This window comes from Balaenoptera borealis, assembly GCF_965194805.1.
Source record: "Balaenoptera borealis genome assembly, chromosome: 7".
NCBI classification, from domain to species: domain Eukaryota; kingdom Metazoa; phylum Chordata; class Mammalia; order Artiodactyla; family Balaenopteridae; genus Balaenoptera; species Balaenoptera borealis.
Window position 1 is genome coordinate 13,690,216 of NC_138864.1, and position 17,021 is coordinate 13,707,236.

Below are 17,021 nucleotides of genomic sequence, written 5' to 3' on the forward strand. Positions count from 1 at the left end.
TGTCTTTCCACCTCTAATGTGGATCCCTGACTCTCTTCAACTTCAGTTGCTACTCTTCTTTTTTAAATGACGATATAAAATGCATACAATAAAATTCACCTTTTTAAGTCTACAGTCTGATGAGTTTTGTCAAATGTGTACGGTTATGTAACTGCCATCACTGTCAAGATACAGAATCTTCCCAGCACCCAACAGATTCCCTCCATCCCGCCTCTTTTTCTTTTAAATTAATTTTTATTGGAGTATAGCTGCTTTACTATGTTGTGTTAGTTTCTGCTGTACAGCAAAGTGAATCAGCTACGCCTATACATAGATCCCCTCTTTTTTGGATTTGCTTCCCATTTAGGTCACCAAAGAGCACTGAGTAGAGTTCCCTGTGCTATACCGTAAGTTCTCATTAGTTATCTATTTTATACATAGTAGTGCATATATGTCAATCCCAATCTCCCAGTTCATCCCACCCTCCCTTCCCCCATTGGTATCCCTACATTTGTTCTCTAAGCCTGTGTCTATATTTCTGCTTTGCATATAAGTTCATCAGTACCATTTTTCTAGATTCCACATATAAGCATTAATATACGATATTTGTTTTTCTCTTTCTTACGTCACTCTGTATGACAATCTCTAGGTCCATCCACATCTCTGCAAATGGCACAATTTCGTTCCTTTTTATAGCTGAGTAATATTCCATCATATATATGTACGGCATCTTCTTTATCCATTCATCTGTCGATGGACATTTAGGTTGCTTCCATGTCTTGGCTATTGTAAATAGTGCTGCAATGAACATTGGGGTGTATGTGTCTTTTTGAATTATGGTTTCCTCCGGGTATATGCCCAGTAGTGGGATTGCTGGATCATATGGTAGCTCTATTTTGAGTTTTTTAAGGAACTCCATACTGTTCTCCATAGTGGCTGTATCAATTTACATTCCCACCAACAGAGTAGGAGGGTTCCCTGTTCTCCACACCCTCTCTAGCATTTATTGGTTGTAGATTTTTTGATGGTGGCCATGCACCCAGCCTCTTGGTGTCAATCACCTCCTCCACCCCCAGACCCTGGAAACCACTGGTCTGTTTGCTGTCCCTTTGGTTTTGCCTTTTCTATATAAGTGGGATCATTGAGAATACAGTGTTTTGCGTCTGTCTTCTTTGACTTTGCATCATGCTGTGCACGTATCAGCACTCTGCCAGTCCTTCTTACCTCTCCGCAGCTGAGCCGTGGTCCCCTGCAGGGATGTGCTATGTGTCCATTTATTCATTCACTAGCTAATAGGCATTTGGGGGGTTTCCAGGTTTGGCTACAATGAATGAAGCTGCTGTGAATATTCAATTACGAGCTTTTGTGTAGACTTGCGTCTTCATTTGGGGGGATAAATATCTAGGAGTGGTGCCAGGTGGTGTCAGGTGGCAAGTGTATGTTTAACCTTAGAAGAAACCACCAAACTGTTTTCCAAAGTGGACTGTACCATTTTCATTCCTAATATTTGAGGACTCCAGTAACTTCATGTCCTCCCCAACACTTGCTTTTGGCCATCTTTTAACTTTTAGTCATTCCGGTGGGTATACAGTGGCAGAACATTGTGGTGTTAATTGGCATTTCACTGGTTGACTAATGAGGTATATATTTTCATATGCTTATTGGGCATTCTTTGTGAGGTTTTAAAAATTGGGTTATTGGACTTCCTTGGCGGTCCAGTGGTTAAGACTTCGACTTCCAATGCAGGGGGTGCGGGTTCGATCCCTGGTCGGGGAGCTAAGATCCCACATGCCTCGGTGCCAAATAACCAAAACATAAAACAGAAGCAATATTGTAACAAGTTCAATAAAGACTTTAAAAAAAATGGTCCACATCAAAAAATGTTAAAAAAAAATTGGGTTATTGTCTTCTTATTGAGTTGTAAGAGTTCTTTATATGTTCTGGACACAAGGCATTTTATCAGACATGGTTTTGCCAAGCGGTGAGAGTAAAGCTACAGGGATCCTATTAGGAACGTGGTAACATGTTTCTATGAACAGGGTTCACAGCCTTCTGTTCCCACTGCTGAACCCCCGGGCAACAGCCCTCACCCATCACTGCAGACTTCCTGTGAGGACACCCCAAGCTCGTCTGGGGCTGGATAGCTCAGTGACTAAGAGTCACTGGAGACAGAATGCCTGAGTTTGAACCTCATATTTGCAGGGTGATAAGGGTAGGTAACTTACCTTTCTGTGTCTTGATGACTGTACCTGGCACAGCACATAAACAGCCATTATTGTTGTTGTTGTTTGTTGTTATTTTCCCAGCCCCATCCATCCCACCTCTGCCACCTCATCTCCCTTCCCCCTGTCCCCCTGCTGTCATAAACCATCCGGCCTTCCACTGTCTGCAGGACTCAGTTGAACACACATCCCCAACTTTTGGGCTCCTCACGTACTGTCCCTGCCTGTCAAATAAGTCTTATCTTCTTATCATCTCATTAAATAAGCATTTGTTAAGACTTGTTATGGGCCAGGCCTTGCACTGGACATTTCCATAGCCGTATGAAAACAACAGCAGCAACCACAAACAAACAAAAAAAAAACCTAGCAAGACCTGGTATTCTTTTTTTTTTTTTATAACAAGCACTTTGTTTATTTATTTATTTTTGGCTGTGTTGGGTCTTTGTTGCTGTGCGAGGGCTTTCTCTAGTTGTGGCAAGCGGGGGCCACTCTTCATCGCGGTGCGCGGGCCTCTCACTATCACGGCCTCTCTTGTTGCGGAGCACAGGCTCCAGATGCGCAGGCTCAGTAGTTGTGGCTCACGGGCCTAGTTGCTCCGCGGCATGTGGGATCTTCCCAGACCAGGGCTCGAACCCGTGTCCCCTGCATTGTCAGGCAGATTCTCAACCACTGCACCACCAGGGCAGCCCTAAGACCTGGTATTCTTGTTAAGGGAAGTTTTTTGACATCTATTAACATTTCTCCTATTTTTCTCCATCTGGTCAGGTTTTTCTTATCTTCCTGAGTCAATTTTGATAATCCGTATTATTTGGAAAATCATCCCTTTTCTCTAGATTTTAAAAATTTATTGAAGCAAGTCTTACACATAACTTTCATAAGACATTTCAAGCTCCTCTTTATCTGTGGTTATGTCTCTTTCTTATCCCTGAAGTTATTTATTGGTGTCTTCTTTTATCCTTGATTAGATGACCAAGTGTTTGCTATTTTATTGGTCTTTTTAAAGATCTGGGTTTGGGATTTCTTAATCAAGTTTACTATTGTTTTTGTTTGCATGCTTTCTGTACAATTTGTTTCTGCTTTTATCATTACTGATTCCTTTATTCTTAGGTTTACTTTATCTTCTCTGTGTTGGGGATTTTAAGACCTTGAGAGGAATGCTTTGCTCATTGATTTTCCATTTATTTTTTTGTGAGTGCATTTAAGGGCATGAATGTTCCTTTGAGTATTGCTTTGGCTACTACCCATACTTTTTTTTTTTTGGCTGCACTGGGTCTTCATTGTTGGGTCTTAGTTACTGCATGTGGGCTTTCTGTAGTTGCGGCGAGTGCGGGCTACTCTTTGTTGCGGTGCGTGGGCTTCTCATTGTGGTGGCTTATCTTGTTACGGAGCACAGGCTCTAGGCGCGCGGGCATCAGTAGTTGTGGCATGCAGGCTCAGTAGTTGTGGCTTGCGGGCTCTAGAGTACAGGCTTAGTAGGTGTGGCACACGGGCTTAGTTGCTCCGTGGCATGTGGGATCTTCCCAGACCAGGGCTCAAACCTGTGTCCCCTGCATTGGCAGGCAGATTCTCAACCACTGCACCACCAGGGAAGTCCCTACCCATAATTTTTATTTTCGGTACACTCATGGTTATGCATTTCAAAGGGATCTGTAACCCAACTCAGATTACCTCTTTAGCCCAAATGCCATTTGCAACAATCTAATTTCCTGGGTGTGCCCTCTGTGGGTGTTGGTTCAAGCCACTATAAGTATCTGTGTTTCTCCAAATGCCTCTGACTTTGTCCTGTTGGCCCCTCTATCTGGAATGTTCTTCTCTGCTGGCCGCTTCCCACTCATGCATTAAGGGCAGCAGGAAGCAGTACTGAGAAATCCTATTCTCCAGAAAACCCCATCAGCCTCTTCCATGTTCCCCCAAGACTCTGTAGCTCTGCCAGTATCAGTTTGTATTTGTTATTTGCTTGTTCCTTCTGCTAGATTGTAAGCTCCTTGAGAACTAAAAACTAGTCATTTTCATAACCTCAGACTAAGCACAAGTTAGGTGCTTAATAATGTTAAATAAATGAGTGATTCAGTCCCCTCCCAAGCTCTATTTTTGCTCATTGGTGCTATCATTCTGAGTATGAATTAGGGCAAGCTTAATTGCTGTAACCAACACCAAAACAGGAAATGGGTCTACAGAGCAGAATTGTATTTCTGGCTCATATGATAGTCAATGCAAGTGTGAGCTGGCTGAGAGGTTGTCCTCTACATGCTAATCTAGGAATCCAGGCATCTTACATTTCTTGTCTCCACTGCCTCCTAAAGCTTCCTCATCATCAGCGTGATGAAGCCCGCAGAAAGGTAAGAAAGAATCTAGAAAAGCCACTCTCTGTTTGAAAGCCTGGACCAGGAAATGGTAGGCTCGCACAAGGTGGTACATCTCAGAGCAAGAGAGGCTGAGAATACGGATTGGCTGGCCAGCCATGCACGTGGCGTTTTTATCACAGTGGACAAAGAGGACATGGATTTTGGCCCACAGCTGGTAATCTCTACCACAGTCCATGGGTACCCTTCTTCTTACACTTAGAATCCACATTCATCCCTCCCCAAAGGTGATGAGCCAAGATCCCACACAGTCCTTGTATCCAGGGGGAGATGCAGGCAAGTAACGCTGAGCGCGGTCCCATCGTCTGGGAAGGAAAGATGAGTCACCGTCCATCCTTCCTCCCTCCAGGACCAGGGGAGCGGGCAGAGTGTCCACAGTCAACATTCCTATTGGGAAAGGGGAAGAACGGAAAACAGAGAAGTCACATCCATAGTGATGATGAAACCTCACCAGGCAGGGTCGGGGAAGACCTTGCCCTGGTGGGGACATGTTCTTCCATAGGACTCCAGTTCTGCCCTCTGGGGGAGACTCTGCAGCCCCAGGGCCCACCCTTTGGGAGATTCTTCTTTGACCACTATCCTCTATGACGTAATATCCTTTCACAGCCTACTTCTTTCTGATAAAGTTTGGGGGCCCAAGGATTATCTTGTGGCTTGAGCATCAAAAGCTTTTTCAGGCCAAGTTCATGGGGGGTTTAGCAATACAATTCCTCAAAAACTTAGGGCATCGCATCTATTTGCTCATAGACAAATGGTGGCAGTATCTACAACCGAAATCTCTCTCCTCGACATGGTTTTTATATTGTCTTTCTTCTTAGTCCCTATTCCCCTCTTAGTGGCATCCAAAACAACAGATCACAGTGAGAATTAATCTTTGTCACAGGGCTGAGTCCTTTTGTTTACAGAAATGACTGAATGGGACTTCTCAAAACCTTCTTCAGGCTTATGTCCAGTTTGGGGGGAATCCAGAGGTACACTTCCCTCACCCTATTCATAAGCCATATCACATCCATATAGTGTGCAAGGCACCTGCTGGTAAACATTGTTGAAAGAATGAATGAATGTGCAAGGGTGATTGAGTGGTGATTCCATTTGGGGCAGTAAAAAACTTGCTTTTACCATAAAAATAAACAGCTTGTTAGTATTCTTTCTTTTATTATTGTGGCAAAACATGTAAAACATTAAATTAGCCATTTTAACCACTTTTGAAGTGTACAATTCAGTGGCATTAATTACATTCACAGTATTGTGCAACTATCATCACTTTTTCCAAAACCTTTTCATCACCCCAGTCAGAAAACTCAGTAACTCCCCATTCCTCCCCACCATTCCCTAGGTAGCTACTATTCTACCTTCTGTCTCTATGAATTTTCCTATTTTGATATTTTATGTAAACAGAATCATACAATATTTGTCATTTTGTGTCTGGCTTATTTCACTTAGCGTAATGTTTTCAACATCCATCCATGTTGTAGTGTGTCAGAACTTCATTCCTTTTTATGGCTGAATAATATCCCATTATATTTAATAATACTTTTCTTTTATCCATTCATCTGTTAATGGAAAGTTAGATTGTTCCTACCTTTTGGCTATTGTGAATAATGCTACTATGAAGATTAGCATACAAATATATTTTTTAGTCCCTATTTTTAACTCTTTGGGGAATATACTTTAAATACTTTTGGAAATTGTTAAGCCATTATTTCTTCAAATACTTTTTCTGCCTCCTTCCATCTCTTTTCTCCTCTTGGAACTCCTACAATACTTATGTTGGAATGCTTTATGGTGTCCCACAGGTCTCTCAGGTTCTGCTTATTTTACTTCATTCTTTTTTTCTTTCTGCTAGGCAGATTGGATAAGTTCAACTGCCTTATCTTCTTGTTCACTGACTCTTTGTCCTGCCTGCTCAAAACTACTGTTGAAGCCCTCTAGCATTTTCTTTTTTTTTTTCATTTTAGCTATTGTACTTTTCAGCTCCAGAGTTTCTATTTGGTTCCTTTCTATAATTTAAATTCTAGGGAATTGTCATTCCCTGTTTTTTCATACATTGTTCCTCTAATTTCCTTTAGTTCTTTATCCATGGTTTCCTTTAGCTCATTGAGCATGTTTAACTTAACTTTTTTGACTGGTAATTCCAATGTTGATTTAATGTGTTTGACTAGTAATTCCAATGTTCAGGTTTTCTCAGGGATAGTTTCTATTGATTTTTTCTTTCCTGTGAATGAGCCATATTTTCCTGTTTCTTTGGATGCTTTCTAATTTTTTGTTGAGTACTATATTGTGGTAACTCTGGAAGTCAGATTCTCCCTTTCTGTAAAGATTGGTTTTGTTGCTTGTTGAGGACTGCAGTTGTTCATCTGTATAGTGACTTATCCAAGCTATTTTTTTTTTTTTGCACAATCTGTATTTCTTGTTGTATATGTTCACTGAGGTTTCTGTTCTGATTTCTCTGCAGTCAGCCTGTGACCTGACAGAGAAATCCTTAAATGTCTGGATCCAAAAAACAAAACAAAACAAAAAAATTCAAACTGTTATGTATGTCTCTTTAACTCTTCTGCTAAATGCCACCAGGGAGGCTGCTGCAGCCTGAGGAGGATGAAACAAAGGCAAGCTCTGTACTGAGCCCTCAGGGAACCACCAGATCAACCAAAATACACAGCCCAAGGTCCTGACTGCCCAAGGAACATGGGTGCCGTTCCCATGGCCGTGGTGGGGAATGGGAGTGGTAGCTGGTTTGTGTCCACTGCTCACTTACAAGCCATCAGCAAACTCTCCTTTCATCACGCACTCCCCTGGTTGCTATAAGTGTCCAATCAGGTTTATTTTGATCATTTTTTTCTAGTGTAGTGTTTGTTTTGGTGGAGGGACTCATCTCTGGGGCTTCCTACTCCACCATTTTCTGTGATGGCATCTTCTTTTCAGACAATAAGCTTCATTGATTTACTGTGGGAGTGGCATCCAAGAGGCTGTGGCACCTGTCTGTCTCCTTAGAACACCAGAATAATCAGCAGGCATGGGGGTGGGAGTTTGGATTAGGACCTGCTATAGATCTAGAGCTTTGGACGGCCTGTATTCTAAACTCTGACCCAGGGGCTAAAGCATCCTTTGGTAGTAAAAATAGCTACAAATTATTGAACAACTTGTATTGCCAAGAGTCTTATCTACATTATCCCACTGAATCTCCTCAATAGCCCTGTGAGGTAGGTAAGTCGTTACCTCCACTTTACTGATGAGGAAGCTGAGGCCCAGAAATTAAGGGACTTGCCCAAGTCCTACGGCCAGTGAACTGCAGTTTTCAGACTCAGGCTGGTGACCTCATGCTCCTGTGTCACCCCAGCGTTTTCCTGCCTTCCTTGCCTGGGTCCTGGATGATCCCACAGCCTGCCTCCCCCTCCCCAACCAATGTGCAGGACACTCCCTGTTCCTCACCCACCCTCTTCCCCTGCCCCTCCCATGGCCACAGGCTTTAGGTGTCCCCCTGAAACCTGGCCCCAGGCCTCCAGGCCCACCTACTGTCAGAGGCAAGCACCATGCAATGCAGACCTTGGCGGCTGCTGCTGTTCCCAGCCCCACCAGCTGAAGCTGAGGTCTCTGAACATCTCCAGCATGGAAGCAGCTCCAGAGGCTATTTCCTGACCCTCAGCATGTGCTTGGCCCTGAAGGAGCCCTCCCCCTCTAGTCAGGAAGACATCTTCCAGTACACCTGGAGTCAGGCTGAGCTGTGGGCAAATCCTGGCTAAGTCACTGATGGCTGTGGTATCTTGGAACTCCCTTAACTCGCATGGGCCTCAGTTTCCCCACATTTAAAATGGCTGCCCTGGGCTTGCAGGCCAGCTGTGATCGGCATAAGCATCTAGCACAGCAGCCAGCATGTGGAAGCCACTGGGTACTCACTAGCTGTGGTCATCATGACCCCAGCCCACTCTGCTGTCTCTTGGCTCCTCTCCCCCTTGCCTCTATCCCTGACATGGCCACATTGCCTGACACCCTCTCACCACCGGGCCCCTGGCCTGCCCTTACACAAGGGCACAGCCAGTCTCCAGTCAACCCTGCTGTAGGCAAACACATGCAACACCATGCTGACCTCCAGGCCCCATGGCATCAGGTCAGGGAGTGCCCACACTGTTGCCCAGCTGGTGCTGAGGGCCGTCAGGCCATTGGGGAGGGGCTGGCATGCTGGGCTCTCCAGCTCCCAGCCCCACTTTCTTTCCCACTGGAATATGGGGGCCGGCAATTTCACACATTTAACTCTGAGCCTGCATCCTTCAGAGTCTGGGCATCAGAGCCTCTGTGCAAAATAGCAGGTAAGGCCCAACCTTTTTATTTTTTAGCTTGATTTTAAAATAGTACTCCATTAATGCACATTCATTGCAGAAAAACTTAGGACATACAGATAAGCAAAGAGGAAAATTAAGTCACTCATATTTCCATCATCAAGATAACTACTATTACCATTTTTCTATATTTCCTCCCATGTGTATATTACATATAATATACATATACATGACAAAAAGGGATCATGCTATATTTTATAACTGTTTTTCCTCTCTATTAGTCTTCTATTGCTATGTAAAAAACTACCTCGAAATTTAGTGGCTTGAAAAAACCTACCTTTATTATCTCACACTGTTTCTGTGGGTCAGGAATCCAGGAGTGGCTCAGCTAGGGTGTTCTGGCTCTGTGTCTCTCCTGAGGTTTTAGTCAAAATGTTGCCTGGGGTGGCATCATCTGAAGGCTCGACGGTGGCTGTTGGATCTGCTCCCAAGGTGGCTCGCTCACCTGCCTGGCAAGTTGGAGATGCCCATTGTCAGGAGGTCTCAGTTTTTCTCAGTGGCCCTCCCAATAGAACCTGAATGTCCTCATGATCTGGTGCTGGCTTCCCCCAGAGTAAAGAATCCAATAGAGGGAAAAGCGGAAGCCTCAGTGTCTTTGATGGCCTAGCCTCACAAGTCACACTCCGTCATTTCTGCACTAGCTTATTAGTTACATAGGCTAGACCTGTTCAGCATGGGTGGAGCCTACACGGGGGCTTGAATGCAAGACATGGGGCTCATTGGAGGCCCTCTTGGAGGGTAGCCACCACATTCTCTTTAGACAGGATGTCGTGAACATCTTTCCATGCCATTAGAGGCAGATCAATCTTACCATTTTAAATGACTGCATATAAATGTAGCATAATTTATTTAGACAATTTCCTAAGGTTGGGTGTGAGGATTATGTCCCATTTTTGGATCCTAGAAAGAGTAACCTGGAATATCCATCTCTGAATTTGTCAGATTATTTCCTAGAGATAAATGACAAAGAAAATTAAATCATGCCTGTCAATCAGCTCCTTGAGCAACCAAGATGAGGGTACCAACTGGGACATGGAGAAAGTTCCCTCTGGTCTTGCTCTCAGATGCCCCACATCTCTCTCTCCCTGTTAAGTTGGGAGCTCACTATCTGCTGAGACATCCTAGCCCATTCTTGTGCAGTTCTGGGTTTTTGGGGGGGAAAGTCTAAGCAGAAACCACGTTCATCCAACCTCCTCAGGACAACCCTTGAGATATTGAAGACTCTAATTATGTTCTGGGCATCCCTCTGGAGCCATTGTCTCTGAGACCCTCCCTCTCCTGGCCCCTCTTCTCTGGACAGGTCTATCCCTTGCTACAGGGATCCTTGACTCCAGCCCAGTGTTGACCCTCTGGTGTCACTCCCTCACCTAAATAGGAAACGGTGAGACAGGGCACACCTCTTGTGGTGGGAGCACAGGAGAGCTAGCATGATGCATGAGAGTCTGGCTCCGGAGGATTAACTAGTATGGGGAAGTGGGGCTGTTGGACGCCTTCCTTCCTGCCCTCACAGGTGCTGGGGAATGCAAGGAGGCGGCCCCAGGAAAGGGCTCTGGGGAGGGGTGCTTGCTGGTCGAAGTGCAAGCCAGAGAGGACACTGGAAGTCCAGCAAACAAGAAAGGGGCCCACTGATCTGTGCCCAGCCCTGTCCTCTCCCACTTCCCAGAGGACAGAGCTGGAGGATTCTGATCGTCTTCTCAGGTGCTATGTGCCTGGACCAAGAGAAGAGCAGCTGCTTCTTGGCCTGGCTGGTCCAGAAGGCCCCCAACTCCAAACCCAGGGGTGAGCCCTGCCCACCCTGTGCAAACAGAGGCTCAGAGCCAGGGGCTGGTGGGACAGTGACCTGTCACATGTGGGTTTGGTGAAGCCCTTTTGGTTCTATTTTGGGAAGGGGATCAATCATGTCAAGGTCTTCCTCAGGGATGGCCACACTGGCCATTGGCGGGAGAGCCTGGCATTCCGTCAAGCTACCACTCCCCAACCCCACCCACTCCTGAGCTCTTGCTAATTTTAGCAGGGCTTGGCAGCTTCTGGCAGGTCCAGGCAGGACAAATTCACTCCCAGGCAGGGAACTGGGAGTGGGGAAGGGGAATGGTTCTCAAAGCGAGCTCTGGCCTGGATTTTGCAGACCGAAAACCCAAGGATAACCTTCCCTGCCTTTTGAGGCAGGTTTTGACGATTTACAGTTGAAGACCCCTGATGAAGACAAGCATTTTCTACTTGGTGGGGGCAGATGGCCCTGGGTGGGGGTGGGGCCAGTCATCAAGGTGGTGCCCCACCTCCATCTGCTCCCCCTCACTTCCCCTCCCCTCCCCCACCCCTCCCCCTCCCCTCCCCCTCACCACCTCCTGGCCCCACCCCCATCCCCCACCTACCATCAACCCTCACCCCCACCCTCCAGTCCCGCCTCTGCCCAGGGCCTGAGCCTGGCTCTCAATGACCCAACCGAGGTCTTTCGTGCAACCCCCAACCCTGCCCCGCCCACCCAACCCCACCCCCCCCCGCCCCCACCCCCCGCAACCAATCCTGCAGCCTGATTGGCCACATGGCAGGGCTTTGAGGGCTCAGGAGAGGAGCAGCCCAGGAGGTCCCTGCCCTCCGCACCCCTGCTTCACGAGGAGTCTGCCTTGCTCAGGGCCTCGGGCCTGGCCTCCCAGCCACCAGCCTGTCTCTTCCCTCCCAAGTACAGGACAGGCCCCAGGAGAAAATTAGCCAGGGATCCCCATGGTCCAAGACCAAGCCCAGCCCTCCATCCTGCGTGGGGCCGGCCCCTCATCAGCCCCGCCCTGTCTGCCCGTCTCTTCAATGTGCTTTCCTGACCTGAGCAGCATGATGACTGCCCACCCTGGCACATCCAAGGACTGGAGCGTGTATAGAATGGTTCTGCCCCCTCCGCAGAAACTCTGGGCAACGAATCCCCACCCCGGTGGGCTGAAGGCATGGGACACCACCCCACAGCCCTCCCCCCGTGGCTCTTGTCACCCCTCACTCCAGGCAGGCCTCCTCTGCCCTTTTGGCCCTGCCTGACCCGGTGGCGGTAGACAGAGTATTTCAACAGCCAGCTGCTGAATGCTCTCGGCAGAGGCCCTGGGCGGCCTGTGCGGGCAACTCCCCGGCTAGGCGGCCCGCACCTGCACAGGTGGGCCTCAGACTCCCGGCCTGCAACCCAGCCCTGCGCCTCTGCAGACAGGAGTGTCTCCCCCTCCCCGCAAACCTACCTTTCGGCCCCTCAGAGAGATGGTGATGGAGGCCACAAGGAGCTGGGCCCAGACAGCTTTGAATCTGGTAAGGGTCACCCCAAAGCCAGGGCGAGTGGTCCCCGGGGCCACGGCTGGGGCAGGTTCTTCCTGTGTGGGTAGGGCAAGTGGTTTGGTGGAGTGGAGGTTAGGGGCAGCTCTGGACCCCTTGGAAGGAGGCACAGAGGTGCGGAGGCTACGAGGCAGCGGGTCCCCCCCAATGCCCACTGTCCAGCCTCTCCAGGAGGGGTCTCTAGGGACAGTGTCTTCTAGGGGACTTGCTCCTGGAGCTGACAGTGCTAGGCTGTCCCCTGCGCTCTGGCCTCACTATTCAACTGCTACTTGGCGTCCATCTCCCCTTGGCTAACAGACGCGCCAACGTGCCTGCAGAGACCAGGCGGATTTCCCCAGCCCAACCCACCCCTTCTCAGTCTGCAGAACCTCCCCTGCTAGGACTCAGCCATCAGTATGAGGACAGTTCTTAAGGCCACGGGCCTGGACAAGGCCATGGGCTGTACAGGTTGGAAGCAAAGTGCGAGGGGCCCAGCTGGTTGGGCAGGAATGACGAGGGCTGGTGGGGCTCGGCTGGGGACACCTGCCCCATTTATGCCAGTCAGTGCTTTAGGACCCTGCCCCAAGGGCTCAGGAAAGATGGCAGGACATCCTGTGGGGCTTCTATTTGACAGATGAGGAGACAGGGAAAGGTTTGAGAGGGCCTCCCACACCTGCACAGCAGTGGAAGGCCCCAGAGGGCCAAGGCATGGGGCCCCTGGGCAAACGCTGGGTGCCCCGTGAGCTCCAGAACCCATCCCAGTGTCCTGGAGGGCAGTATGAGCCCTGCGTGGGTCCAGCTGCGGCCATTGGATGGCTGTGTACACACAGTGGGTGACCCTGGGCCCGTTGCCACATACTCCTGGGGAAGTGGGTCCCCAGCCCGCCAGCTTCAGACCCTCCTGGAGGATCCCAGGAGAGCCAAGATGGGAGGCCCCGGAGAGCCAGAGGGCACTGCGCAGTCTGGCTCTTCTGCAAAGCCCCGGGCCGGGGCACCAGAAGCCGGAGTCCTGGGGGGCTGTGGCACTGTCAGGTGGTGGCAGTGGCCCTGCCTGGAGAGTAAGAGAGTTGCTCCGGGAGGAGACCCCCTCCCACCATGTTTGGGTGCAGCCGTGAGCCCTGATGCTGTGTCCTGTGACCTCCTGGTGAGCAGGCAGGGGTGCAGCTATGGGGGCAGGGCTGAGGGGACAGGCTCTGTCTGTGCTTTGTTCTTCTGTGACTTGGGGGGACAGGTGGCTTCTTGGGGTTCCTCAAGTAGCACCCCGCAGTTCCTAGGCTGCTCGGCAAGACCTTTAAGCCAGCTTGCACGGACACCCAGCCTGGGCTCCGGGAAGGACTGGGCAGCCCAGCGGGGTAGGAAGGGGAGGTGGGCTCAGAGCCAGCGCCTGGGTTCAAAGCCAGCTCTGAGCTGTCTAGATCTGTGGCCTTGGAAAGGAAGTGGAGATGATAAAATGCTTGGGTTCCAGGGGGATTAAGCGTAAGGGAGAACTGGGGATGCCCCAAGCGGGGCCTGGTGCACGGTGCCTGCTTCTGGGGATGTTCCCACGGGGTCTGTGAGGCAGACCTCTGCCCCGTGACTTGAACCCCACTGGCGTCCGCCTAGACACGCAGCCTGGGGGGTGAGGTCGGAGTGCCTCCTCTCAGGGTTGCAGGCTAACTGTGGTGTCTGCAGGCCCCAATGCACCCGAGAAAGGGGCTCGCACCCACCATGGAGGACGCTCCCCACTGCCACGGGGGAGGGTTTCTGGAGGCCCGTGTCAGCCTGTGGCCGCCTGGAGTGTTGGACTGCAGCCACGGAACCTTCCAGCACCCTTCCCAAACTGTGCCCACATGGGCCTGGACACAGAGGGTGAAGCCGTTGGGTCACGGCCCCTCATGAGTCCAGGCTCATGGCCACTGGTTGGGCTGCCATGACGGAGGCGGGGGGGGGGGATGGAGCCCTGCGGGGCCTGAGGGCTGGACCTCTGCAGGCTCCGCATCGCTTTTGTTAAGAGCCCGTGATGTCTTACAGTTCTGTTTTGGGAGAGACGCCGGGCAGCCTCCTGAGGACTTCTGACAGCGGCCCTTGAGTGCATGGCTTTGGGTGCTGGCCTCACTCTGTGCGCTGGCTGCACGTGGCTGCACCTAGAAGATGAGCGGGTGCCGGCCCCTCCCCCGCGCTGTGTCAAGGGTGAAAGGCAGCTTGTGTAGCGCACGCAGCTCAGAGCCTGGCATATTGGAAGGATTCAGCAAGTGTTAATGTTACTGTTCCTCCCTGGCACATTTTACTTGAAAGCGTGTGAAAGAAACAGAGACGAGGCCAGGCTGTAGGCATGGGCCTCTAAGGACAGCCTGGATTGTTTCACAGAGCATGAGGGCCTCTCTGGGGGTATGTCCTGCCAGGACAGCCTTGGGCTGGGCTGCACCCTCACCCCATCTGGGGCTGTAGCTCACCCCAGAGCTACAGAATGGCTTAGCAAACACTGGTGTCTGATTCTGTGTGTCTTGTCGTAGACTTTGTCAGCCCCATCCCTTTGTGACCTTCCCTGGATTTAAATTCTAAGTGTGAGGTCTTGGTAAGAGAATTTGCTCCTAAGTAAGGATCTGTATGCATTAGGAATGCTTTGGGCTGCAGGAAACTAAAAGCCTGACTGACTGTGGCCTTAAGTGATTAGTATCTATTCCCACAACCGGCACTTGGAGGTGGGTGGGTCCAGGGTTGGCTCAGCACATCAGTGATGTCATCAGGGCTGGGCTCACTCTGTCTCTCTTCTCTGCCATCTATAATATGCTAACAGCCTTTTCTCTTCAGCCTTGTTTCCTCGTGGTTCAGGATAGCTGCTGCAGTGCCGGTCAGCACACCCTTATACAGCTGTGTTCACAAAGTTAGAGGCGCACTGACCTTCCCAGAAGGCCCCCCTCCTGCTAAAATCAGGCTTCCCTTCACCTGACACTGGCCAGAACTGGGCCACATGCCCATCTCTAAACAAAATCACCAGCAAAAGGGGATAAGATAGCTGGGCTTGGCTTAGCCCAGTCATGGGCTGTCCCCTGGGCCTGGGAAGGGGCTGTCTTCCTTTGATGTGATAGCTCCCCAGGCCCCCACCAAAATGTGTGCTCTAAAAACTGAGGAAGGTGTGTGTGTGAAAAAAAAAAAAAAGAAAAGAAAAAAAGAAAAAAAGGAAAAAAAAAAAGAAAAAAAAAGAAAAAAAAAAGAAAAAAAAAGAAAAAAAAAGAAAAAAAAAGGAAATAAAAAAGGAAAAAAAAAAGGAAAAAAGAAAAAAAAAAGAAAAAAAAGAAAAAGAAAAAAAAAAAAAAAAAAAAACTGAGGAAGAAGGGGCAAGCAGCTCTGTTGTCTCCTGATTGGAATTCAGAGCTTCTCCACCCTGCCCCGAGCTTACATGGAAGACTGCTAGCGAGAGAGTATGAGTTTTTCGAAGAGTGGACCCCCACGACTTTTATTCGAGTATCCTCCCTTTCCTTTTTGGTCCAAATATATAGGGAATCGAAGTGGCCTTCTCTCCATGAACACGTGCTATTGTGCAAAGGGGAAAGGGCGGCCACACCAGTGTCCACACGCAAGGTCAGAGCAGGGTCCCTGCTTCCTGGGGACTAGTGGGCATGGGCACGGTGTTTAAGCCCAATGTCATGCCACCATGAAGGGATGAGCAAGCGGCCACTCCCCCAGAGGGTGCGGGAGGAGAACCCAACCCAGGCCGTCCATACTCACGGGAATGGCGGTATTGAACCTGAGCTTTGTGTGCCAGCCTCCCTCCCGTCAATGTATAGGGACCTCTCCTCCCTCTGAGGGCCTCAGTGCCTTCCAGGCTATGGACTGCCCTGCTTTAGTCCACCAGACACCTCTAACTAACTGGTTTCACCTCTAAGTAGCGTGTCTTGACCATCACTTACGAACATGTGTACACACTGGCCCACTAACTCCCTTAGCATAGATTCCTAGAGGTAGAATGACCGGATCTTTTAGACAGTAACGCCAGCTGCCCATCGCCCTCCAGACGGGCTCTTCTAGCCTGTGTCTCACTCACTCTCCTGGTTAGCGCCTCCCTCCTCCCCTGGCCTGGATCAGGGGTACCAAGGGAGGTGCCACGTCTGCCCTCTGCCCCTCACCCTCCAACACGCCCCAAGCTGCATTTGTTTGGAAGCTGGTGTTGGAACTGTGCTGTCTTAATTTTTCAACTGGTTGTAACTGTGGTAGTTTGAAATGATGGGTCATCCTGGACCCAGGGTCAGGGGGCAAAAGGAGACCGTCGGTGTGTGGGGGAAACACCCACTTTGTGGTCCCCCTTCCCCGTACTGCACAGCCCCTCCTCCGCCCAACTGTTCCCCATCTCCCTCCCTTTGCAGGTGGAACAGATCCTGGCGGAGTTCCAGCTGCAGGAGGAGGACCTGAAGAAGGTGATGAGGCGGATGCAGGAGGAGATGGACCGAGGCCTGAGGCTGGAGACCCACGAGGAGGCCAGTGTGAAGATGCTGCCCACCTACGTGCGCTCCACCCCGGAAGGCTCAGGTACCGCGGTCCGGGGCGGGGCGGGGATGGGGCTCACATGGGAGCCAGCAGGTCCTCATCCAGAGGCAGCTGTCCCCTGGCCCCAGCAGGGAGAAGTGCCCCAGCCCCTTCCTAACCGCCCTGACTGTCCCCAGCAGCCCCGAGTCAGCTCCCCAACATGCTGTGCCCCAGACACCAGCCAGTTCTCACCCTCTGCTCCGCTGGCCCAGCCCTGGGGCCATCAGGCTCACTCTGGCCTCGGGACACTGGCTTTGTTCATCTCACAATGAGACACTGGTTTCCCACAGTCATTTGGGGGACTCCCAGCCCAATCCTGAGTCTGGGCCATTTTC

General features: G+C 50.0%; 1 protein-coding gene across 4 annotated transcripts in view; it reads left to right on the forward strand.

Moving 5' to 3' along the window:
- The window catches only part of GCK (glucokinase), a 56,061-nt gene that overhangs the window by 28,704 nt on the left and 10,336 nt on the right, over positions 1–17,021 (forward strand). For all 4 annotated transcript variants that reach the window (XM_082399861.1, XM_082399862.1, XM_082399863.1 and 1 more), the window contains one exon: positions 16,527–16,689. In XM_082399861.1, the coding sequence (XP_082255987.1) occupies positions 16,527–16,689 (163 nt within the window). The remainder of the gene's footprint in view (positions 1–16,526; positions 16,690–17,021) is intronic.